This window comes from Amphibalanus amphitrite, unplaced genomic scaffold (assembly GCF_019059575.1).
Source record: "Amphibalanus amphitrite isolate SeventyFive unplaced genomic scaffold, NRLGWU_Aamphi_draft 000279F_arrow, whole genome shotgun sequence".
In the NCBI taxonomy this organism is placed as follows: Eukaryota; Metazoa; Arthropoda; class Thecostraca; order Balanomorpha; family Balanidae; genus Amphibalanus; species Amphibalanus amphitrite.
In genome coordinates, this window is record NW_024881774.1 from 130,286 (window position 1) to 154,576 (window position 24,291).

Below are 24,291 nucleotides of genomic sequence, written 5' to 3' on the forward strand. Positions count from 1 at the left end.
AGAGCTGGCGGCTGCACAGCGCGTTCCAACTAAACAAATATCAATGAAACTCGAAAAACTGGAAAACACGGCCTATGAACTTAGCTAGCTAGCAGGATATCAACATTTTATACAGCACGTATGGTATGTAATAAAAATGAAAAAGAGCTTACTATGCCGGGCTTCCCCCGGCTTCCCCTACGTGTAACATATTGCTATCCCTGATCATACCTACCCCTTTCGGCTCACAACCATATCATCGGTTACCTGAGTTTGTAGGTGTATGAAAAAGCATGAATATGAACAATCACAGCCTGTTTATTTAAAAACAACAGCCCTGGAAAAGTGCGTAGAAATTCCTAGCACATCTGCTGCCCCGGTCATGGAATTAGTACTAGCCGAGAAAAATACGTAGAAGCTCCAACTCCCATTTCGAAATAGCATTACTTTGCGTTGCTTTGCGTTTTGTTTACAGAACATTGAGCAACAATTATTACACCGGGCAATAACAACACAGTGAAACGATTGAGCAGTGGTAAATAGCAGGACAGGACCAAGCATCTGGTACAGAGAAACATTCTTTTTTTAAAATTTCGAACGTTTCTCCTCTAGAAAAAAAACACGGTAATTTATCTGGTCTCCGAAAATCTGTGACGTCAGCACCACGAGTTGGCGCCGCCGACGCCGGGCGGAGGCGCCGCCTTCTCCTTGCGCAGCTCGGTCTGCGACTGGCTCTCAGCGGGTGGCGGCGTCGCCGACTCGCCGCCGGCCGACCACGCCTCCGGGTCACCGTCCTCGCCGCGCGAGCTCTTCCTCCAGCGGAGCGCGGCCAGCTCCGGGTCGGTGGGCGTCAGCGACAGGCCCGACAGGCCCTCGGGCGACACCGGCTGCCACGGCTCGGCGCCGTCGGCGCGGTACAGCACGCGCAGGCCGCCGTCGTCGGAGCAGGCGCGCGGCGACGGGCTGCGGCGGCGCAGTGCGGCGTCGGCGCACCGGTCGGCCAGCTGGCGGCGCACCGTGCTCAGCTCGCGCTCCGACTGGCTGAGGCCGGCCTCGGTCGGCTGGAAGCCGCGCGACTCGGCCACCGGCCGCGGCGGCCGCTTCTGCAGGCGCACCACCAGACCCTCGTCCGTCTCGTAGTAGCCGGTGTCGCCGGTGTCGGCCGGCCGAGACGGGAACAGCACCACCAGCGAGCCGTCCGACGTGGTCAGCCGCACCTCGGGGATCACCCGCTGAGGGTCGCACGCGCCCTCCGCCGCGGACAGCGGGCTGTGCCGGTCGCCGTCGGCCGCCGTTCCGTCGCGCTCCAGCTCGATGCCGTCCAAACCGGCACTGGTTCCGAACGGACTGCTGCCAGTACGCGCCAGGGGCCGCGACAGCGGGTCACAGCCCAACAGAAACAGCGCCTTCTTGATCACCTTCTGAGATACCCGTTTGGACGCGTCGTATATGTCATCAAGGGGCATCGGAAGGCCAACACGATCGACAGATGTCTCGCCGTCTGCCTTTTCATCCTCACCTTCCACGGACGAGTACAGGTCTGCAGACTGAGGCTCGTCAGGCAGCTGCACTCCGGCGAAGTAGCGCGAGGACAGCATTCCCTGTTCAAAGAGGCTCAGCACCACGCCCATCTCTGTCTCGGAGTCGACCTGGACGGGCGCGGCCGGCAGTCGGGTCATGCTGTCGGACGGCGCCACGGCGCGCCGCTGCTCCGGCTGCGCGCCCTCGCCGCTCCTCTCCGACAGCCGGCGCAGCCGCTCGCCCATCTCCGTCTCCGAGTCGGTGGCGTGCAGCGAGCGGAGCAGCGCGCCCACCTCCGTCTCCGAGTCATAGGCGGTGACCTGGCGGTGGCGGGCGGCGCCCAGCGGCCGCTCCGGGTCGGTGAGCGGCAGCGCCAGGCCCAGCTCCGTCTCCGAGTCCACTTCGTGCAGCGGCAGCGCCTGGTAGCCGCCGGCCGCCGGCGCCGCCGTCTCGCCCAGCGTGGCGTAGCCGCTCTGCTCGTGAAGCACCTGCGCGATGTCCACCTCCGAGTCGATGGGCCGCACGCTCGAGTTGCGCAGCTGACTCTCGTGGCTGTCGGGGCCGGGAGCGGCGCGGCCCCACTCCGACAGGTGAGCGCCCAGTTCCGTCTCCGAGTCGAACCTGCCCACCGGCTGGGCGGCAGGGGCCGGGCTGGCCGGCTTGTGTCGCCTGGCCGGCCGTCGGGTGCCGAGACGACCCCACTGCTCCGTACCGTACGTCTCGTACGGTTCCCTGGCGTCCCGAGGGGACGTTGGGCCGGAGAGGCTCCCCGAGACGGCCCCTTCCTGGTACTCGGGCAGCAGGAACGTGCACACATCAGAACACATTGGCATGTCCTGGCAGGCCAGCGCCCCGAGGTCAATAGAAATACGCGTTTCGTCCCGCTGAGCCTGGTCACGATTCAGCGTTCCGGATTTTGCGGGACCGCCCCAGCCAGCGGCGAACTGTGTGGCCGGGGTAGCGATATCGGCCGTGTTTGTTTGCTGTATTACGACCCCGTCGCCGGCAGTAGGCCGGGTGTTATGCGGTCTATCACAGAGCTCTGCCGGTGACTCAGTGCTCGGCTCAGCCGGGGGAGTTCCCATGAGCTCCTCGAAGAACTTCTCGCGTGGAGTGGCTGGCGGCGCCCGGCGATCGCGCGGTTCCATAGGGGAACCCTCGGTGACCTGTGGCGGCGGTGGAGGCACGGCGTCGTCCTCCGGCTCGCGGGGCACGCAGAGCACCCAGCGGGTCATGTCGGCCGGCCCGAGACCAGCGGCGGCGAACAGCTGGGCCAGCTCGGGCCTGTTCAGCCACAGCTGTTGCCGATCGACAGGCGGTGGCCGCCGCTCCCGCCGCGAAGGAGGACGACCGGCGTCCGGCGGCGGCGGGAGGCCCCACCACAGCGACGGCGGCGGTCCGCCGGCGGCACCGGCACCTGCAGGACAGTTGGTACAGTACAGACACACGGCCACAGATGTAAAACGGTCGCAGTCGAGTACACACGCACTGCACGTATCGAGATCAGGATAACAGCACAGACTTCTACAGATGCACTACATGAGAGGTCAATTTGACACTGAACTGTGTCACGAGTTACGAGCATGTTTGATTGTTCGCTACCCCAAAGAACGAATTATTAAAAAAAAAAAAAAATAAGCCTTATAGCTAGGAAACAATTGTGCAATATTACTCGTGCTTAACTAAAACATTTAAAAGAGGAAGGTAAATATAACAATTTACCATGGTATCCGTTAATGATCATTTCTAAATAAAGAGCTGCCAAAAAAAACACCTATTTTGAGATAGTTTTAGCGACATTTTGAACATTTCTCGTTCACCCATAACCCAGGAGCCGTTAAATGGCCATGGTGTCAAGGTCTGAGAAGACGAAGGTAAAGTCTCCTTTCTCTATTACTTGAAAAGTTTACTGGCGTCTCGCGCCTACCAATTAGGACGCAGGAGACTGAGGTTGGAACTACAAATCTCGCATGCCTACCTACCCTAAAATTAAAAATAATCCTTAACTGAGCATTTTATCAGAACGGGACAGCGATCACTGACCTGAGTGGGCCGCCTCTGTGTGAGCCACTGGGTCCGGCTGGGACGTCTCGCAGGCCTCCTTCCGGTCCGGCGGGGACGTCTCGTCAGCCCCCGTGGACGCCCCGTCCACCGCCGGCCGACCGAAGAAGCGGTTCCACGGTCGGAACGCGCCGACCCGGTAGGTGAGCGGGTCGGGCCGCGGCAGCTCGGCCGGCTCGTGCGGGCCCTCGTGCGCGGTGCACGCCGCCACCTCGGCGTCGGCCATGTCTCTCAGTAGGTCATCGGCCGTCGCCTCAGAGAGGACCTTCTCCTGGACCGCCTCTGAAGGCTCGCCGTCTGCGGGGGCTGTTTCGGGTTCGATCGGAGTGTCGCCGGCCGGCACCGGGTCCGGGGCGCGGCTCTTGTGGTGGGCGCGGACCAGCGATGCCCACCTGTTCCGCAGAGCACCAAGCAGGCGGCGCCGTCTGGTGGCCCCAGCGTCGGCCGGCGGCGCCTCCTCGGCGGCCGCGGACGGCGGTGGAGGCGGGCACTCGGCGTCGTCGCTGGTATCGCTGCCGACGACACGCCAGACGCCGTCGGGAGAGACGCTGAAGTGCGGCCGCCACGCGTCCCACTCGGGATCGCGCGGCTCGGCGTCGCTGTGGCACGGCACGTGCAGGTAGGCGATGTCCGGCACCGGCGCCGGCCGGCTGCTGACGATCGGCCCGAACAGCTGCTCGTGGCGCCGGATCAGCTCCTCACACTCGCGCCGCGTGGGTCGCCTGGTCGGCTTAGGGGCCGCGGGCGGCGCAGAACTCACCTCCTCCGCCGCGTCATCAGCGGCAGACTGTGCGGGTTCGGGCGGTTGCGTCTCTATTTCGACCACCGTGCCGCACACAGACTGGTGCCGCTTCCCGGCAGCCGCGGGCGATTGGCCGTCCGTGGCGCTGCAGCTCCTCAGCAGCACGGTGAGGTACGAGTTGAGCTGCTCCTCGTTCAGCGAGGACAGTGTGAACGAGGACGGCTGCTCGGCTAGCGGCGCCGGCTGCTCTCCGTCCGTCTGCGGCGGCGGACACGTGCTCGGCCGCACCACCAGACCGGTGAGCGTGTCCAGCTGCGAGCAGCCGCTCTGCTCCTCGCACGACTCGGACAGCCGCAGCCGCTGCGACAGCGAGCCGCTCTTGCAGCGCCGCTTGTCGCCGCTGGCGCCGCCCCGCGACAGCTTCTCCTCGGTGGTGAAGCACATGAGCGTGCGCAGCTGCCGCCTGTCATGGACGGGGGTCGGCCGTCACGGCAGGCAGAGTGGGACGGCGGCCACTACCTGGCCCAGAGAGTGCTACAGGACTGCGCTAACTCCAGGTTTACCCTTGTGACGGAAGTCACCTTTTCCCAAAACTTTACTTTAAATTTACAAAACTTTAAATCATCCGAGAACAAGCGGCACTTCAGTTACCGACGCCCTCATGTATAACGCTGGTCAACAGAGCGCAGGCAGCACTGATGCCCCCCCCCCCCCCCCACCACCAAGAACTGACGTCAAGCCGACTTCTCCTATCGGTCACACCGGTCGGGCGCCCACCCCAAGAACGGGCTACAGCTTTTAACGCAGGCTGTAGAGGTGTAAACAGTCGCCTCCCCGCCCACATCTGGAGAAAGCTCTTAACGGAAGTTAACCCGCGGTGGGGGGGGGGGCATTTTTTGCCCCCCCCGTATCTCCGAAACTACTGGACGGATCCGGAAAATTCAAACGGCGTTCGATAGCTCTGTCCAATTTGTCCAGGGAAACCAAATTTCGTTGACCTCGGGGTCACCGATGACGTTACAGGTCAGGTCAAAGATAAAATGTTTCAACGTTCACGGGTCTTCTAGGGAAAGCGCTATAACACCGAGTAAAACCCACTTTGTCGAAAATCAGCGATAGGGCGTCAGTTGTCTAGTACATATGTTGCTATTAGAGGTCACCGGTCATACCAGGTCAGGTCACAGGTCAGGTCACCAAGGGTCACCACACGAACCCAACTTTACTAAGGTTGTGCGATGCATGTTTTATGTCCAATTTTTCATTTCCAACTCAATGGTGTTGGTTATAAGACCATCAGATACGGTTTAGGACCTAAACCGTATCTGACTTTAGGTCACTTTCTGGTGGAGGTCAGGTCAAGGTCAGGTCAAAAAAGGTCAAATTTCAAAGTCGTTAGTTTTGCATAAAATGGGTATTGATTCGATGCAGCTCGTCACGGGGAGTCTATTGGTGGTCTTTGTTTTGCGCTAGGAGGTCTAGAATGGCAAAAAAATGATTTTGAAAATTTGACGTAATTAATTTTGAAGTTTTTTTCGCTATAAGTTGGCCAAAAAAAGAGGTATCGATCTTAAATTTGGTATGTAGATAGAAGGTGGAAGAAACTATCACAAATATTCCGTTTTTTTCGAAATTCAAAAAAACTTTTTTTGGATTTTTCGGCTATTATATTCAGAAAATCTATTTTTATTTTTTGGGGTCAAAATCCAACTATTTCAAAAATCCGAGATAGCAGTTTTGTAGCACTCTTGAATCTACACCTTTTATGTCTAACACATTCTTCTGTATCTCTAAAGTTGTAGGCCTGACAGCTCTTCCCACGAAACCTTTTTTGGGGTCGAAAATGGCAGAAATGACCTCACTCTGACGTCATTTGCAGCCAACCTATCATAGCCTTTGGAAACATTTTTGGTCACAATGTGCAATAGCTATTCAGGGGAGGGTACTGAAAGTTTGGTGACCATCGGCCCAGCGGTTCTGGAGATGTATAAAAAAAAACTAAAGGGGGGGGGCAAAAAAATGTCCCCTACCGCCTGGAAGGTTTAAGATTTCATGACCTTTAGTAACCCAGGTCCCAGGGTGACCTTGTTTTGACATGAAACATGCCAAATACAGGCTCCGTACCCTTGAGAGATCTCCCTCACAGGGCCACTAAGTACCTACCACGGCACAATAATTTAGCAGCGTCATCTCTTTGAAGACAGCTGGATATGAAGAAAAAAGGTCAGGTCACCAGAGGTCATCAAAGGTCAAAATTCGCCTAGGTCGACATCGTTTAGCAAATAAGTGCATGGCTCGGGAACGAATAAAGGTACCTACAGCGCCTCAGAAAGGTGCATTTGATAGCTCTGTTAACGCTCTTTCTGGATTATTTCTTCAGATTTGACCTATTGTCAAGTTTTAAGCATGAGGAGGACAACAAACTGTCAAAACTTACTTTGATTGCGAAAGCGTTTCCTCTTTTAACAATTTTTACTATCAAACGTTATAGTCGAAAAACTGTTAGCGACCTTTGATGACCTGGGACGACCTCAGGGGTATAAAGATGGGTCACAGCCCACAAGAGTAACTTTCTGTTTAATATTGCATGTCAACCTGTTGTCAGATTGGTTAGTTATAGTATAAAGGGCGGACTTAAATCCAAAAGGGGCGCAGTTTAATTTTCTTCATTTTCTTCAAATTGCGAGACCGTTGCAAAAGTGACCTGACCTCAGGTACCAGTATCGAAATTCCGAGATATAAGTTTTACGCATACTTTTAATCTCATCAATCGCTGAAGGTTCAGAGCAATCAATCAGTCGTTGTAGCTGTGACGAGTATTTGAACTTTTCTTGGGATAAGGTCACTTGACTTGACCTGTTGACCTGAGCATGGAAATTGGAAGGCCCGAATCTGGAGTTGTTACGTGTGCAGAAAAAATGTAAGATAAGGCATGCCAGCTGTTTTTAGGTAGGTATTCGCGAAAACAGCAAGAGGCGTGCAACTCCTTCCCCTCCATGGCCTAGCTGCGGGTTAAGAATGGTTGGGCCCATTGCGATCAAAGTTGGTAGGCACCTTAGAAGCGTGACCCGCACAGGTTAGTTAGATGTCTCGCATCGCAACTTTGCAGTGGAAGGTCTCCGTGCGTCTCGCTCGCTCGTTTGTCGCCCCCAAAAAAGGCGTCTTGTTGGTGCTATTTCTCGGGGTTTTATGCAGGCATCGTGTTCAGCTGCGAACGCCTTTGGAGCCCGAATGACTCACCCTAAGCTGAGCCGCTGCGGTCGACCTGTGTGGCGAATCTGTTTGAGGCCAACTGCTTGTCGTTGGCGTGGTGATGCTGTGAAAAGAGAGGGGTCGAGTTGAAATGAAATTAAAACATTCGGCTGTTATTTAATTTCGTGTTGTATTAACATTATATTTTCACTGTGAGATCTCACAATCAATGTTGTAGACGATAGAAGCATAACTTAGATAGAAAAGTAGAAGCATAACTTTTCTCGCGCATCTACACACACTGAAAGAGGTATATTTCCCAGCCCATATTTGCGTTTTCATAGTCGATAGTATAAATGGGACCTGTAGCCTGGAGCTTAAGTTCGTTTGACCCCTCCCAAGCGTTCCGCCTTTGACTGAGCTGGAGTTCGCCGAAAAAAAAAAACGAGCGTTAGGCTCGTGACAAAGAAAGGCTGATTTTGTTCGAATTTATGGTCATAAGCCATTTTTTGAGCTTCCAAGTCTTATGTATTTAGGGTAAGTCGGGTCAGTTCAGGTCAGATCAACTATCGGGAGTTTCTCGGTCTGTTTTTAAAGGGAATATATCACTTTCCTCAAAGTACTTTTGTTACAGTTTGATGCTTTTCATGCTTAAAATCATGGGTGAAACTTTGACATCACCATTGGGGTCTCAAACGTCCAAGGGGGCCTCCATTTAGTGGGGGCCTCCAAGCAATTAGGGGCCTCCAATTGCGGAAGCGGTAATTTACGAACCACGCCAGGGCCTCCTCTAAGAAATTTTCATTGGGGGACCAGAGGCTCAGAAGCCAAACCTAGGGTACCCCCAAATCCAGTTTTCGCATCGGATTTAGGCCACTTATTTTTCGTCACAGCTCTGATGCCATGATTTTTTTTTTTTTTGAATATTGATAAAGAAATGGTAGGTCACCTGACCCTACTGGTGGATCCAGGCCAGCAGGGTGACATTTTATGTAAATATCCCCCGCGGCGTCCGAAATCGACGAAAATTTCTGGCTTTTTCACTTTTGACAATAAAACACAATGCCTTTATTATAGAAAAAAATTAACGGCACATCATTGCGCAAGGAATCTAGCCGACCCCAGAAAGTGTGAGGGTTAACCTTCGCCCGCACCTGGGGGGAGGGTTGCCACCCCAAGTTAGTTTTTCTGCTCTACACTTAACATTTTTAAAGCTAGAAACCTGATTTTGTGTATAGCTGCTTTTCTATCTTTTCTCAGCGTCCATGGAAAATTTCAAGTTTCTGTGGCTTTTGGGTTTGGAGATATGACCTTGTTCTTCATGTCATGTCCTAAATGACGAATACCCAATATCTTGCGTTGGCTATGGGCCTTGTGAGTTGTGAGCTTTTGACACCCTGATTTCGGCTTTTTTTTGCCAGTCTTACCTCCCACCTATCATTGAACATGTTGTTCTGCGATGTATAGATGTCAGGGTCAGGGTCAAAGTCAACCTAGGTCATCTAAAATTATTGCGCTTTAGGCAAGCTGAATTTACTTTTCGTGAAGTTTCTTTGACTGCATGTTTAGTAAAAGCTTCTCAGTTCATGCTGATCTGTGCACACATCAGTCCATCCACAGACATACACAGACATACAAACACATATCATTGACCTTGACCTAGCTTGACGTGAAATGACCACAGCCAGCAAATTAGTCGGATAGTGTGACAAAGAGCTGTTCTAGCTGGCTTGGCACCAGGGCTGCGGAGTCGATGGATTTTCGGCGACTCCGACTCCGACTCCGACTCCGGCTTTCAAAAACCAGCTCCGACTCCGACTCCGACTCCGGGCAGAATTGTCGACTCTGACCGACTCCAACTCCCGACTCCGACTCCGCAGACCTAGCAGGGCTGCGGAGTCGACAGATTTTCGGTGACTCCGACTCCGACTCCGGCTCGGGTTTCTAAAATCGACTCCGACTCCGACTCCGACTCCGGTCACAACTGTCGACTCCGACCGACTCCGACTCCGACTCCGACTCCGACTCCGCAGCCCTGCTTGGCACTGATACGGCAGCGTCATCGGTATATGATGGGTCGGCCCGCTGCTTGTGTAGGTATCTTATTCGACATCACCACAATTTTTTCTTACAACATTTTAACCCGCGACCTGGTGGGGGGGCTATTTTCCCCCCCCCCCCTCCAGACTTTTCGTTATATCTCAAGAACCACTGCGCCGATCGTCACCAAACTTTCAGTACCCTCCCGGACATCAATTTTACACATTGTGACCAAAAATTTTTCCAAAGGCTATGATAGGTTGGCCGGAAATGACGTCAGAGTGACGTCATGTTCTGCCGTTTTCGACCCAAAAAAGGGTTTCGCGGGAAGAGCTGTCAGGCCTATAGCTTTGCAAATACAGAAAAATGATACAGACATAAAAGCTGTAGAATTAACAGGGCTACAAAACTGCTATCTCGGATTTTTGAAATTTTTAGATTTTGACCCCCAAAAATAAAAAAATAGATTTTTTGAATATAATAGCCAAAAAATCCAATTAGTTTTTTGAATTTCGTAAAAACGGAACATATGTGATAGTCCTTACCGCTTTCTATCTACATACCAAATTTGAGATCGATACCTCTTTTTTTGGCCAAGTTATAGCGAAAAAACTGTTCAAAATTGATGACGTCAAGTTTTCAAACTCAATTTTCAGCAATTCTAGACCTCGTAGCGCAAAACAAAGACCACCATTAGACTCCCCGTGACGAGCTGCATCGAATCAATACCCATTTAATGCAAAAATATCAACTTTGAAATTTGACCTTTTTTGACCTGACCTTGACCTGACCTCCACCAGAAAGTGACCTAAACCGTACCTGATGGTCTTATAACCAACACCATTGAGTTGGAAATGAAAAACTGGCCATAAAACATGCATCGCATAACCTTAGTAAAGTTGGGTTCATGTGGTGACCCTTGGTGACCTTTGGTGACCTGACCTGTGACCTGACCTGGTATGACCAGTGACCTCTAACAGCAACATATCTACTAGGCAACTGACGCCCTATCGCTGATTCCCGACAAAATGCGCTTTCCTCGGTGTTATAGCGCATTTCCTAGAAGACCCGTGAACGGTGAAACATTTCATCTTTGACCTGACCTGTGACGTCATCGGTGACCCCGAGGTCAATAAAATTTGGTTTCCCTTGACAAATTTGACAGGCCTTTCGAACGCCGTTTGAATTTTGCGGATCCGTCCAGTAGTTTCGGAGATACGAGGGGGGGGGGCAAAAAATAGCCCCCCCACCAGGTCGCGTTATAAACAGACCCCACCAGGGCGCGGGTTAACCCTCGCGGGCCCGGGGGGGGGGCGTTTTTCGCCCCCCCCCCCTGGCGAATATTTGCGATAGCTCCCGAACGCTTAGGGATAGGAGAGCGAAACTTTAAGTACCTTTTCTCCCATCAATTTGACATTTTCTGAAGTAAAAAATTTGGACCCAGCCCCCTTGATGACGTCACAAGGTCCATTTTTCTAGACCCCTGCACGGCAAACTTCGGCGTCACAGACGCAAACTTCAAATAGCTGCTAAAAATAGAGTTTTAGAGATAAAGACAAATTACGAGCACGGTTGTGTAGCGTTTGACCTAGAGAAAAATAGAAAAATAGTTTTGGTGACCTGAGGTCAGAGGTCAGGTCAACGACCCCGAAATGTGGTTTTAGTTTTTCGTAAATAACTTCGACAAAAATGGTCCTAGAGCTACGGCAGTGGTACCATCGCATTCGCCTTGTCAAGCCGCGTCGAATGATATATATTTTGTTCGGAAAAGGTCAAGTTTTATGTTGACCTCATGTGACCTCGAATGACCTCTGGTTGACCTTTTTTTACGTTTATTGATCGGAACACCCATCCATCAGCACACATCAACCCAGCAGCACGGTAGGAGCTCACACTCGAGCATGCTACACACATTCTAAACATCACCAGGCACTCTCCCATAGCAGACATCTGTCACCCCCGTGATCCGTCAATAAATTTAGCGTCCGGCGCACCGCTCGCTGCCTGTCGCCAGTGTGTTTACTACCTATTCACGAGCCAGGCGGCGCCACGACGCCCCACGACGGCGGCCCCCGGCCCGGCGGACCGGCAGAGGACGGCGAGGGCGGCAACGTGGAGACCTTGGAAACGGTCTCGTGAGATAAATCGCGCGACAACCGCCAACGCCGTACAGCGGCCGACGCGCTCGCTAGCTTGATTGAAGGAAGGAGAATATCAGGGTTTGGGATACTATGAGGGGGTGCCAATGTGTATTGTGTTATAAGAGTATAGGTGGTGGTAATGTGTTCATGTGACTGTGCAGTGTGTTTGTGTGTTGTGTATGTGTGTGTGTGTGTGTTTTTTTTCTTCATGTCCTATTCATTTTTAATACAGTCTTCACTGTTTAAGCATTGATATGCCTAAGTGCTCCCCAGTTCTCTTGAAAGTTATTTTGTTTGCCGAGCAACTCGGCAACTTTGCTTTCTGTTTCGATTTCTTGTTTTAACATGTTCATCCAGTGTGTGATGTGTGGTGTGCTATCTTTGCAGCGCGCTCTGTATATTGCTATTTTTGCTAATGTGAATATCAATGTTTCCCTGGCTGGTAAATCTGTGGGAAATAACCATGTTTTTAAATTTACACTTACACTTACGTTGTACTTGTTTAGAAGTTCAGTTTTCACTGCCGTGATAAATTCTTTTGTTATGGGACAGTACCAAAATAAGTGTGATATTGTCTCGGGCTCAGCATTACAGAAAGTACAGTTTTCGCTTTCTTTCACATTGATCATCCGCAAGTATTTGTTGGTAACTGTGATGCGATTTACAATTTTATATTGAAACATTCTGTTGTAACTTGAGTTCGTAGCATTGACGGCTTCGACAAAACTGCTAGCTTCGAAGCAACCTACATCCCTGAGCCACTTTTGCTCTAGCCGTTCATTTGCATCTTTTATTTCCTTTTGCCTATGGATCACGAATTGCATGTAGGCGAAGCGTGTGAAATAAGTGTGATTTAGTGCCAAGTTCATCCTTGGCGGCATGTTTGGTTCAGATCTTTTCTTAATTGAGGCGTTTTTTATTGAATCAGGTAAGCATTCTTACCAGGCTCGCGTAACAGAGAAATGTCATCTTAATGTTGTATGCTTTTTCTAAACTTTCTTTGGTGTGAAGACGTCCTGTATTTTCATCGAATAAATCATAAATGAAGCGTATTCCTCTTGAGTGCCAACTTCTTATCATCGATCCCGTGAATTTTGTGTAATCCGAAAACCATATGCTTTCACACAGTATTTCTTCTGTGTCGGGGGTGTGTTCTCGGGTAAAAAATTCGAACGCTTCTAACACGTCTTTCCAAAAGTGGTTTGTAACTTTCACCTTGATTTTCCTTATAAATTTGCTTCCGTGGGACATTATTTCTTGGATTGGTTTGGGTAATTCCAAGACCGAAACTTTTGTCCATTGAGCCTGACTTTGCATGAGTCTCTTCAACCATGTGAGCTTCATGCTGTTAACGAACGCTTGGATATCGATCATAGATAACCCTCCATTGGTGTAGTTTTGGATGAGCTTGGCACGTTTAATGAGGTCTCGCCTACCCGCCCATATGAACTGATATAGTAACTTATTTAAATTTTTAAGGTCTTTTTTAGGTGGATTTGGCAAGGCTGTGAACAAGTGGACTAACTTCGATATCAGTAACGATTTGACTACGGTTATTCGCCCCAGAACTGTTAAATTTCTTCTACGCCAGTGCGCGATCTCTTTCTGTATTTGAAGCAATTTGGGTTGCAAGTTGACTTCGGTTATATTAGTGTTATCGTTCTCAAACATGATTCCTCTCTGGTTGACCTTGACACATGGAAGGTCGTTTATGATGGATTTGTACCCGCTGATCACGAATCTGGCATCTATTTTCCTCTAAGCCTTCATTTAGAGCTTCCGGATGGCAAAATTGCCTTATTTAGTATTACTAACTTGAATTAGTGAAATAGCCTCTAGCAGGGATACTCTTCTGTGACCTTGACCTTTGAGCAGCCTTGTATCGTAAGATGAACCACAAATAGGGAACTGATAAGCCTCAAAACATTTCAAAACATCTTGGAAGTTAGCACGCAAGATGTGCGAAAAAGTGCCAAGTTTGAGGTCAATTTTGAGCGTGACCTTGACCTTGACCTTTAAATTTGAGAACATTTTCGGAATTCTCAGATTCTCTTCTTTCGTTTGACACCCAATTTTGCCGGTTTGGTGCAGCCTGCCGTCCTCTAGAAGGCTTACTTTGAGATCACTACACATGTGCCGGTTTTTGCCTTTGACCTTGACCTCTGACCTTGAAAATTGACCTGAGGTCAAAAAATTTTGGTGCTTTAGAATCGTCTCGTAAGGACCTTTCGTTTGGTATCGCTTTTGTTTCCGTAGCTCCCTTATTTGCGGGGTTAGACAGGGGGGCGAAAAACGCCCCCCCCCCGGGCTGCGGTGGTTGGGATTACCCCCCGGGCCCGGCCGGGTTAAGCTTCGCGGTCAAGAGCAACATATTCTTTGGGAAGAGACGAATCCAATGATACCAATTTTACCTCATCAGGTCAGTCATTGACTTCCCAGGTCAGATCAAACTAAAGAATGTTGCTGTTTGGGGTCACCGTTGCCCGTTGGAATATCACGTGCGCTGCTCATCATATACGTAGGTATACCGATGACGCTGCCGTGTATTGTAGTGTTAAGCCAGCTAGAACCTCTTTGTCACACTATCCTAATAGGTTTTTGCTGGCTGTGGTCATTTCAGGTCAAGTTAGGTCAAGGTCAATTACATGTGTTTGTATGTCTGTGTGTGTCTGTGTGTATACTGATGTGTGCACCGATTGTGAATGTGTCCATATTACATGAGATCATGAACTGAGAAGCTTTTACCAAACATACAGTCAAAGAAACTTCACGAAAGTAAATTCAGCTTGCCTAAAACGCAATATTTTTAGACGACCTAGGTTGACCTTGACCCTGACCCTGGCATCTCTACATCATTGAACAACATGTTCCATGATAGGTGGGAGGTAAGACTGGCAAAAAAGGCCGAAATCAAGGTGTCAAAAGCTCACAAGACCCATAGCCAACGCAAGATATTAGAAATTTGTCATTTGGGTTATGACATTACCTGAAGAATAAGGTCATATCTCCGAAATCAAAAACCACAGAAACTCGACATTTTCAGTGGACGCTAAGAAAGGATAGAGCAGCAGCTATACGAAACATCCGACTTCTAGCAATCAAAATGTTTAGTGCAGAGCAGAAAAACTACCTAGGGGGGTGGGGGTGGCAACCAGTGCCCCCCCCCCCATGTGCGGACGAGGATTAAATAATTTGAATATCAAGAAAATAATTTTTCAAACAGGCATTCCAACAGAGTCCCGCTTTTTTATAGGTGACCTCCGATTTGTGTTGCATCTAAGTTGCCCAGGGGGCCTGTTATTTGTAATTGTAGGTACAGTACAGAGAGCCTCCTACTTCGACTACTTGCACAGAGAACCTCCTAGTGTAGGTACGGCCCTCCAGCAAAAGAGTGGTTGGTTAGCCTATGTGCTTTGGGTGCAATAACTTTGAATGGCAGAGACACTCCTGTAAAATGGCTCAACAGAAATGAGAAGAGGGCTCGTGCATACATTTCGGCAATGGTTTTCAACAGCCATTAGACGTATTCATCAATGCTGATCGATTATTGTGATGATGGCAACCAACCACTTAATACCTGGAGGGCCGTGCATACAGCTAAGCTTCTACAGGTCGAGCGCCGGTCTCTTGTACGTACAGAGAGCCTCCTACTGTTACAGAGGGCCTCCTGTTTGTCTAGGGGGCCTCCTATTGGTTAATGGCGCCTCCTATTTGTCCAAGCGGCCTCCTATTCGTCTAGGGGCAGGGGCGTCGCCACGGCTCCCCAACTTGTACGGACACATTCTGTCAGCCGTAGCACTCGTCAGAGGCGTTAACCATGCGGGCCCGCGGAGAGTGTTTTTCGTCCTCGTCCTCCTCCCCCCCCCCCACTCCGGACGAATAGTTGCGGTAGCCCCCGAATGCCAAGGGGTTTCGGAAAAAAAATACAAACACATTTTTTTAACCTACATTACATTGAAGGTTAGATGGCAGTTCAGCGACCCCGAGCTGCGGCTTTTTTTGCATATTTCTTCAACAAAAAGGGTCTTAGACAGTGGTACCAACGCATTAGTCATATCAAGACGCGTCGAATGACATAAAGGCTGTTTGAAAAGGTCAAGTTTTCTGTTGAACTCATGTGACCTCGAATGGTATTATGGTCTTTGGTTGACTTTCACACATGAATAGTCTCGTTTGCTGTATTTGAAGTCGCTGGTCACGATTTTCTTTCATTTTCTTTTGCTCTAACATTTAGAGCCTCGGGATGGCAAAAGTGACAGAATTATTATGGCGGACGATCAGTGAAATAGCCCATAGAAGGTGTAACGAAATTATCCGGACACCTTTCTTTCCGCTGTAAGAAACAAGACAACTTGAGTTTTTTCCTTTTGACGATGATAAAGCCATTAGCCATCTTTCATTACGGAGCGAGCGAAGCGAGCGTAGTCTTTCCTTAGATTAACGGAAATTTCTGAGTATGAGCGGCCGGCCGGCCGTGGTCACGCTTTTGCGAGGCTTATATCTCAGCAACCACTTGACCGATTTACACGCGGTAATTTTTGTAGGGTAGCTTCATTCCTTCTACCAAGTATTGGACTATTCCCGATGCATGTGGGTGACCCCTTATGCACGTGCCACGTGCAAAACGAAGAGGTGTCAGTTTTGTAATTGTTGCAATATCTCGGTAACTACTTGGCCGATTGCGCTGAAAGTTGGCATGTAGGTAGGCACCCACTAGGCACTGCATATACATGTGCCAGAGTTGGGGTGCTGCTGCACGTGCGCACGTGCAGGGGTCGTTTCCAGATCTCGGGAACGGCTGGACCGATTGCGCTCAAATTTGGTACACGGTTAGGGACCGGTTAGTAGGGTGCCGTGCACAAGTCAGTTGGGACCCATTTTGCACGTGCGCACGTGCAGGGTGCCGCTTCCAGATCTCGAGAACGGCTGGGCCGATTGTGCCCAAATTTGGCACATCGCTAGAGACCAGTTAGTAGGGTGCCGTGCACAAGTCAGTTGGAGGTACCCCCTCGCAATTTCGCACGTGCAAGGCCCACCCTCTCGCTCGCTCCGTTAGTCGCCCCAAAAGGCGTTATACTGGTAAGATCATATTTAGAAATGCCTGGAGCATTCCAGCTACTTGGTTTTCAAGCACATGTGGATCGACGCCGCATTAGCATGTGCCTACATACAGTTGATTGGTCCTGACGCCGGGTGTCCCTTTATTCACCTCCTGCTGGACAAAAGTCCATAACATCTCGATGATGACAACTATTTCCAAGCCGTATCCCGTTAGTCCAGAAGGAAGGATAAGAGCTTCTCCCGGCGTAACTTTTCATTCTCCTACGGACGTATGTATATGTAGCCCTTCAGCCTGCACGAAGGCAGCGTGGTTAGAATCAAAATTCAGTGCGCTTTTAGAAACCGAGCCCTCCCGTGCCGTCCAGTTGAGCGGCTCTCACTATTTTGTCTGACAGGATGTTGCTCCGGTAATATTCGTCACTGATGGTGGTCTTCTGTGGCACAATGCACAGCTGGAACATCGCAAGCAGCTGAATATGCTCCAGATCTGGATCTTGGCCGGATGATTGACGCCGGTGACGGCCGGCACGTTTGAGTTACTGGCAGTCAACACAAGGCCGCTTTGACGATTCAAAGGACAATACAGAAATTGCGAACAGATATGGCGAAAAATATATGTCCGAATAATTTCGTTACACCCTAAATAGTAAATACTCTTGCGTGACATTGACTTTGGGGCGGCCTTGGACCGTAACTTCACCCGCAAATAGGGGACTGATAACGATAAGTTTTCAGCTACTTCAAAACATTTGCAAAGACTGCTTTGCAGTCGTCGAAACTTGTACGGACATTCCGTACAAGTTTTCGGGCCTTCCAAAACTTGTACGGACACTGCCCGTAGTGTCCGTAGTGGTGGCGACGCCCATGTCTAGGGGGCCTCCTATTTGTCCAGGAGGCCTCCTGTTTCTCCAGAAGGTCCCCTATTTATCCAGGAGGCTTCTATTTTCCAGGGGGCTTCCTATTTATCCAAGGGTCATCATATTTGTCCAGGGGTCTCCTATTTATCCAGGGGTCTTTTATTCGACCAGGGGTCTCATATTTGTGCAGGGGCCTCCTATTTGTCCAGGGGTCTCCTACTTGTCCCGGGGCCTCCTTTTTTGAAGGGACTCCTTTTTGAAGGGAGCCTCCTATTTGTCCAGGGGGCCTCGTATTCGTACAGAGGGCCTCTAGCTCCTTCTTGTCCATGGAGCCTCCTATTTGTTCAAGAGGTCCCCTTTTTGTCCAGGGGGCCTCCTATTTGTCCAAGGGGCCTGCTATTTTTCTAGAGGGCCTCCTATTTGCCCAAGAGGCCTCCTATTTGTCCAGCGGGCCTCCTACGTGTTCAGGGGGCCTCCTATTTGTCCAGGGACCTCCTATTGGTTAAAGTAGGCTCTTATTTTCCAAGCGGCCTCCCATTTATCCAGAGGGCTCCTATTTTTAGGGGGCCTCCTCTTTATCCAGGGGACCTCCTTGTTCAGGGGGCCTCCTAATTGTCCAGGGGCCTTCTTTTGTTAAAGGGGCCTTCTATTCGTCCAGAGGGCCTCCTATTTGTCCAGGGGCCTCCTAATTGTCCAGGGGGCCTCCTTTTGTGAAAGGGGCCTCCAATTTGTCCAGGGGGCTCCTAATTGTCCAGAAGGCCTCCTTTTGTGAAAGGTGCCTACTGTTTGTCTAGGTCTAGGACCTCCTCTTTGTCCAGGGGGCCTCCTATTTTTGCAGGGGGCCTCCTATTTGTACAGAGGGCCTCCTACTTGTCCATGGGGCCTCCTATTTGTTCAGGGGGCTTCTTTTTTTGTACAGAGGGCCTCCTATTTGTCCATGGGGCCTACTATTTGTCTAGGGGCCTCTTATTTGTCTAGGGGCCTCTTATTTGTCTAGGGCCCCCTATTTGTCCAGGAGGCCTCCTGCTTGTCCAGAGAGCCTCCTATTTCTCCAGGGGGCCTCCTGTTTTTTTCGGGGGGCCTCCTACTTGTTCAGGGGGCCTCCTATTTGTCCAACAGGGCCTCCGATTCGTCCAAGGGGCCTCCTATTTATACAGAGAACCTTCTATATGAACATCGGACCTCCGTTTGCAAAGTAGCTGGTGCGTCTAGGGGGCCTCCACTATTGGGGTCCCAAAATGACAATTGGGGTCCCAAATGTTCGCATTGGGGTCCCACATGGGACCTCGAAAGTATACAAAGTTACACCCATGCTTAAAATGATCAGGAAAGAAAATAATTTATATTAACAACAGGAATTTTTACCTTATTTTCTTAAAGGAAGGCCTATATTCCATCTTTGCTAGAGGCATAATCGTGTATGAGGCGAAAGTTTATTACGTATTGACCAATCGTATTGCGTATAAAAATATAATTATGATTATATCATATAATTATACATAGTTATATCCTTATATAAATATATAGGAACATAATTAATATTCACAACAGGAATTTTTACCTTATTTTCTTAAAGGAAGGTCTATATTCCATCTTTGGTAGAGGCTAAATCATGTATGAGGCGAAAGTTTATTACGCATTGGCCAATCATATTGCGTAGTTCAAAACTAAGTGCATGCCGATTGGCTGACGCTGGCCTCTACGACAGGTGGCTGCATTCTTAGCATTCTTCCGTAAGGCACTGAATTTCTGCATAACTGGCGCCGGGAACGATCTCCAACTATCTCAAGCACACAGAATCGTGATTTTGTGCACACCTTGCAAGGGTAGATGCGTCACTTTTGCAACGTTGACCTTGCGTGACGTCATTTATGACGTCATTAGGACCATATTAGTTTTTCGTCAATAACTCCCGATCAAATTGAGCTAGCGAGTCGGGAAAGCCACCAATGGACTCAGGAAGACCTGCCAAATCGAATGATATGCGACATGACCTACTTTGACCGATTTCGTGACCTGGGGGTGCTGAGCTGACCTGACCGTGACCTGAGGTCAACACCCGAAGTTGACCTCACCCAAATAAAAAGTATATCATTCGACGCGCCTGAACGAGGCGAACACGATGCTGCCAAAACCGCGGCTCTGCGACCGTTTCTTTGCGAAGTTATTCACCAAAAACGGAACCGTACCTTGGGGCACTTGACCTGACCTCAGAGGTCACCGGTTGACCTAGGACCTTAAAACCGGGTACCAATCTCTGCGTCTCGTAACGGCGCACACGCTCGTTTTTCCGCGACGCGCTAGCTCCACCAGGGGCGAAACGGCGAGGGGGGATCGTACCCCCCCCCCCTCGGCCGGCGCGTATGTAAAAAACCAATAGGTCCGGTGAGGGTTAAGCTGCTATTCCAGTTCAAAGCCCCATGTTTAAAAGTGTTATAACCTACGCTTGACTGAGGGGGGAGGGGCTCTACAGAGCCCTCCCCCTATTTCCCCTTTTTCTGCAATATCTTCTAAACCGCTCGACGTAGCAACACGAAACTTGCAGTAACCTCGGCTGCATTAATTTGACACCTTGTGTCCAAAGGAAAATTTCGTGGCTACCACAGGTCGGCTGGAAATGACGTCAGGGTGACGCCATGTCGGCCAATTTTGAAGCAAAACATTGAACTACGACAATCGCTCTCAAGAGCTTAGTTTTTAAGCTAGATCCATTTTTTTTTTGTACGAGAGGACTCAGAATAGGGAAAGGTGGGGTAAGACGGACCAGCTAAGATTAAGGCCACATATCTTGCTAGAGTTCGTTTTTTTAAGTTCGACCCTCACTGTAATCGTCTCTTTGAACACAGCACGAGAATTGCTAGCTGAATTACTGAGAAAACTGCCTGGCGCACATTGATTTCACAGACGATTATTTTTATTCAAAATCATTTCTTCCTGGCTCTTATTTCCGAAGCTCCTAGCTCGTATTTGACTATATACACAACCCCACAGGGATAGACGACTTGTCAGAAATTATTTCTGAACAGATAAATAAATCGCTTGACCTCAGGTCAACGGTTTAGCCTCCAGAGGGCAAAAACTCCAAAAATAGCCGTTTTACGAAAATTGTTTTTTTTGGTAATAACTTTTGACTCAAAAGAGCCACGACATTACTTTTGCCAGCATCATGTTCCTCTCGTCGAGACGCTTCGAACGAAGTATAATTTGACCTTGAAAGGTCAACTTGGAAATCTGTCCTCAGGTCAAAGTCATGACCTGACCGGAAAAGGTCATATTGCATATCAGTCGATCCGTATCGTCGAGCCGAACACATCTAAGGCTTCATTGCTCTAGCATGCCTCTATCAGAAGGTATTAGCGAAAAACTGCTAGATACTATTCGTGATCTGACATGACCTCGGGGACATAACGAGGGGTTACAGGTGCCATTTTCCGGTTCAGTGTGTCAATTTTATCTGCATCCCGATGTTTGGGAGTGTCTAGAATGACGCTCAATTTTCTCCCAATGACTTACCAGTATAACGCCTTTTGGGGCGATTAACGGAGCGAGCGAGAGGGTGGGCCTTGCACGTGCGAAATTGCGAGGGGGTATCTCCAACTGACTTGTGCACGGCGCCCTACTAACCGGTCTCTAGCGATGTGCCAAATTTGAGCACAATCGGCTCAGCCGTTCTCGAGATCTGGAAGCGGCACCCTGCACGTGCGCACGTGCAAAATGGGTCCCAACTGACTTGTGCACGGCACCCTACTAACTGCTCCGTAACCGTGTACCAAATTTGAGCGCAATCGGTCCAGCCGTTCTCGAGATCTGGAATCGACCTCTGCACGTGCGCACGTGCAGCAGCACCCCAACTCTGGCACATGGATATGCATTGCCTAGTGGGTGCCTACCTACATGCCAACTTTCAGCGCAATCGGCCCAGTAGTTACCGAGATATTGCAACTATTACAAAAGTGACACCTCTTCGTTTTGCACGTGGCACGTGCATAAGGGGTCACCCACATGCATCGGGAATAGTCCAATACTCGGTAGAAGGTAATAAGCTACCCTACAAAAATTACCGCATGTAAATCGGTCAAGTGGTTGCTGAGATATAAGCGTCGCAGAATCGTGACCACGGCCGGCCGGCCGGCCGGCCGGCCGCTCATACTTAGAAATTTCCGTTATTCTACGTAAGACTCCGCTCGCTTCGCTCGCTCCGTAATAATGGAGAGGCCACAAAATTAACCTGACTTTAGGTCACCGATATCAAAATTCCGAGAAATACGTTTTTATAGATACTGTTACTCGTATCAATCGCTGAAACTTTTAAGGCAATCGTTCAGTCGGTATAGCTATGACGAGCATTCTATTTTTTTTTTTTCTGAGGTGCAAAGTCACTTGGCGTGACATGGTGACTTGACCTTTAACGACCTGGGTCTGAAATTCTAACATGTGCGGTAAAGATGCACAAACAGGTGTGACAGCGCCGCCGTTTTTAACCCGCGCACCGACGGGGGTCTGCGCCAACTTAGTACCGACGGGGGGGGGGCGGATGACCGCCCCCCCTGAGATCTCGAGAACGGAGCAAGATAGCGACAAGCGGTAAACGGCATCGGATACGCACGGACAAGGTCTACAATTTTTACAAAGGTCATTTTCAGGTCAGGTCAAAGATGACGTCACAGGGGTCGAAAAAGTCAAAATGGCGGCGCTAGATATGGAGAGGGTTTTTCTCGAATAACTTTCGAAGTACTCAAGATAGGAACAAACTAAGGGCATCATCGTGATCCTCTCGTCGATCCGCATCGAATGATATATATGTTGACCTCGAAAGGTCAAGGTCAAAGGTTGACCTCAGGTCACGTGACCTCGAGGTCATCATGTATATCATTCGATGCGTCTTGACGAGCTGAACACAATGAGACCATCCGCGCGGCTGTATCTTGTTCCTGTAAGGAGTTATTGGCAAAAAACCGCTGGTGACCTTTGATGACGTCACATGACCTTACAGCTGCCCAACAGCAAAACAGACCTCAAGGTAGTGAAGGTTGATCGTATGTGAAGTCATGTATGGTATATGGGGCCATTCCGACCCGTTTTAGTGGTAAAAACAGGGAGTTGATTTTTCCCCCATTGACTTATAATGGGGAGGTCGCGAAATTGACCTGACCTTAGGTCACCGACATCAAAATTCCGAGATATACAAATTGTAGCTACTAATGACCTTATAACATCCTGCGACTTTCAAAGGCCTCCGACATCTACTGTAGCTCTGGCACGGTGACAAAGTTGCAAAAAAGTGACTTGAGGTTGGGTCATTCAAAGTGACCTGGTGACCTGACCTTAAAAGTTAGGAGGTTCAAACTTGCACACCATGTGTAAAATTGATGAGAGAATAGTCATACCAAATTTCGCGGCGCTTCCCGCTATCCGCGAAAAACCTCAGGGGGGGGGCGGATATCCGCCCCCCCCCCGTCGGTGCGCGGGTTAAGACGTCTGCGAAAAACCGCAGGGGGTGGTATTCTAACACCCCCGGCCCGGCGCGGGTTCACTTCTCATTAACAATAAACTAAATGGAAAAGCCCACTTCTTTCATACAATTTCCTAGTGGTTTTATTGTAAGTAATTTCTCATTCAATAATGACAGAGTACAAAACCGAGATAGTAGTCTTTGTAAACAGAGCTGACATATACCTACCTACTTGAGCCGGAAGCAAAACAGAATACCTCGTTGAAAAGTTTAAAACCGTGCACTCACAGAGATTTAGCATACAAAATGGCTCTGTAATATCACATTGATTCAAATGATTCTGACGATTAGGACATGAAGTGATAGAACTGAATGGAACTGACTCAAACGAAATCAATTATATAAATTTGACAAACCTAAAAGTGCAGCTCATGCATGCTATGCGTGGGTGTTTTAATTGCGGACGAGATGCAATAGCTTACCATTTCCTCCAAAAAGAGTTGAAAGTCCCATTTTGGACTTTCAGGATGATGCTGCTAGTTAGCCAGGGCAGTTGGCATGCAAACGATTTTCACGCCAGATCATCTTCACCGTACGTTAGACCAATATTGCATCGTTCGATGAATATAAATGTTGCTCTAAAATGTTAATAATTCCTATTTACACGCTTACTTTCGTTTTATACTAATTATTGATTCATACTTTTGTAATATTTAACATAGAATTCGTAGCGAAACCGGACAAATCGAGACAAATGCTGGGAAAGATAGGCGACCGTCGAAAACAATTGCGTTTGGCGCGTGATACTCAAATTAAGGCTTTTCCTTTGAGCACTTTTTGAATTCGTCTTTTTGCGCACTGCACTTTTTGCGCTGCACTTTTTGTGCGTTGTTGTGGGAAGACGTTTTACTTCCTTGGGAATGGCTTTTCAGTTTTTGTTTTGGAATATAATATTATATAATAACAATTAACAGGTTGACCAAGGCCCTTACGTTGACAATAGTTATATGTGTATTAGGTCACCGAACATTGTGACAGCCTGGATTTTGCCATTTGTGTTATTGATGCAGATCCAGGGTTTAAACGCACCGAGTCATATCATGCTAATGCGAACTTTGTATGTATTCTGTTTGAGGCGTGGTATCTTATCGTGTTATGTTAATACTGTCTTATTTTGGAAATGCAGTACATATATTAGATGTTGATGGAGTATCTTTCCTATAGCTTTGGATGCGTTTTGATGCTTGC

At 49.3% G+C, this 24,291-nt stretch overlaps 1 protein-coding gene across 1 annotated transcript; it reads right to left on the reverse strand.

Moving 5' to 3' along the window:
• Nucleotides 1-277: 277 nt before the first annotated feature.
• LOC122387259 lies at nucleotides 278-23,830 on the reverse strand. Its single transcript, XM_043377319.1, has 4 exons — nucleotides 23,526-23,830; nucleotides 7,541-7,616; nucleotides 3,544-4,766; nucleotides 278-2,917 (listed from the first exon to the last, which is right to left on the reverse strand). Exons 1-4 carry the CDS (start codon nucleotides 23,554-23,556, stop codon nucleotides 636-638), a joined length of 3,612 nt encoding a protein of 1,203 aa, XP_043233254.1. The 5' UTR covers nucleotides 23,557-23,830; the 3' UTR covers nucleotides 278-635.
• Nucleotides 23,831-24,291: the final 461 nt, after the last annotated feature.

What these genes read in the sequence shown, in the direction of transcription:
- LOC122387259 (XM_043377319.1), bottom strand. Translation starts at nt 23,556, where the DNA reads ATGGGACTTTCAACTCTTTTTGGAGGAAATG. An exon ending in AACTCTTTTTGGAGGAAATG is followed by an intron (nt 7,617 to 23,525) that starts GTAAGCTATTGC and finishes CTCTTTTCACAG; the next exon opens with CATCACCACGCCAACGACAA. An exon ending in CACAGAGGCGGCCCACTCAG is followed by an intron (nt 2,918 to 3,543) that starts GTCAGTGATCGC and finishes ACTGTCCTGCAG; the next exon opens with GTGCCGGTGCCGCCGGCGGA.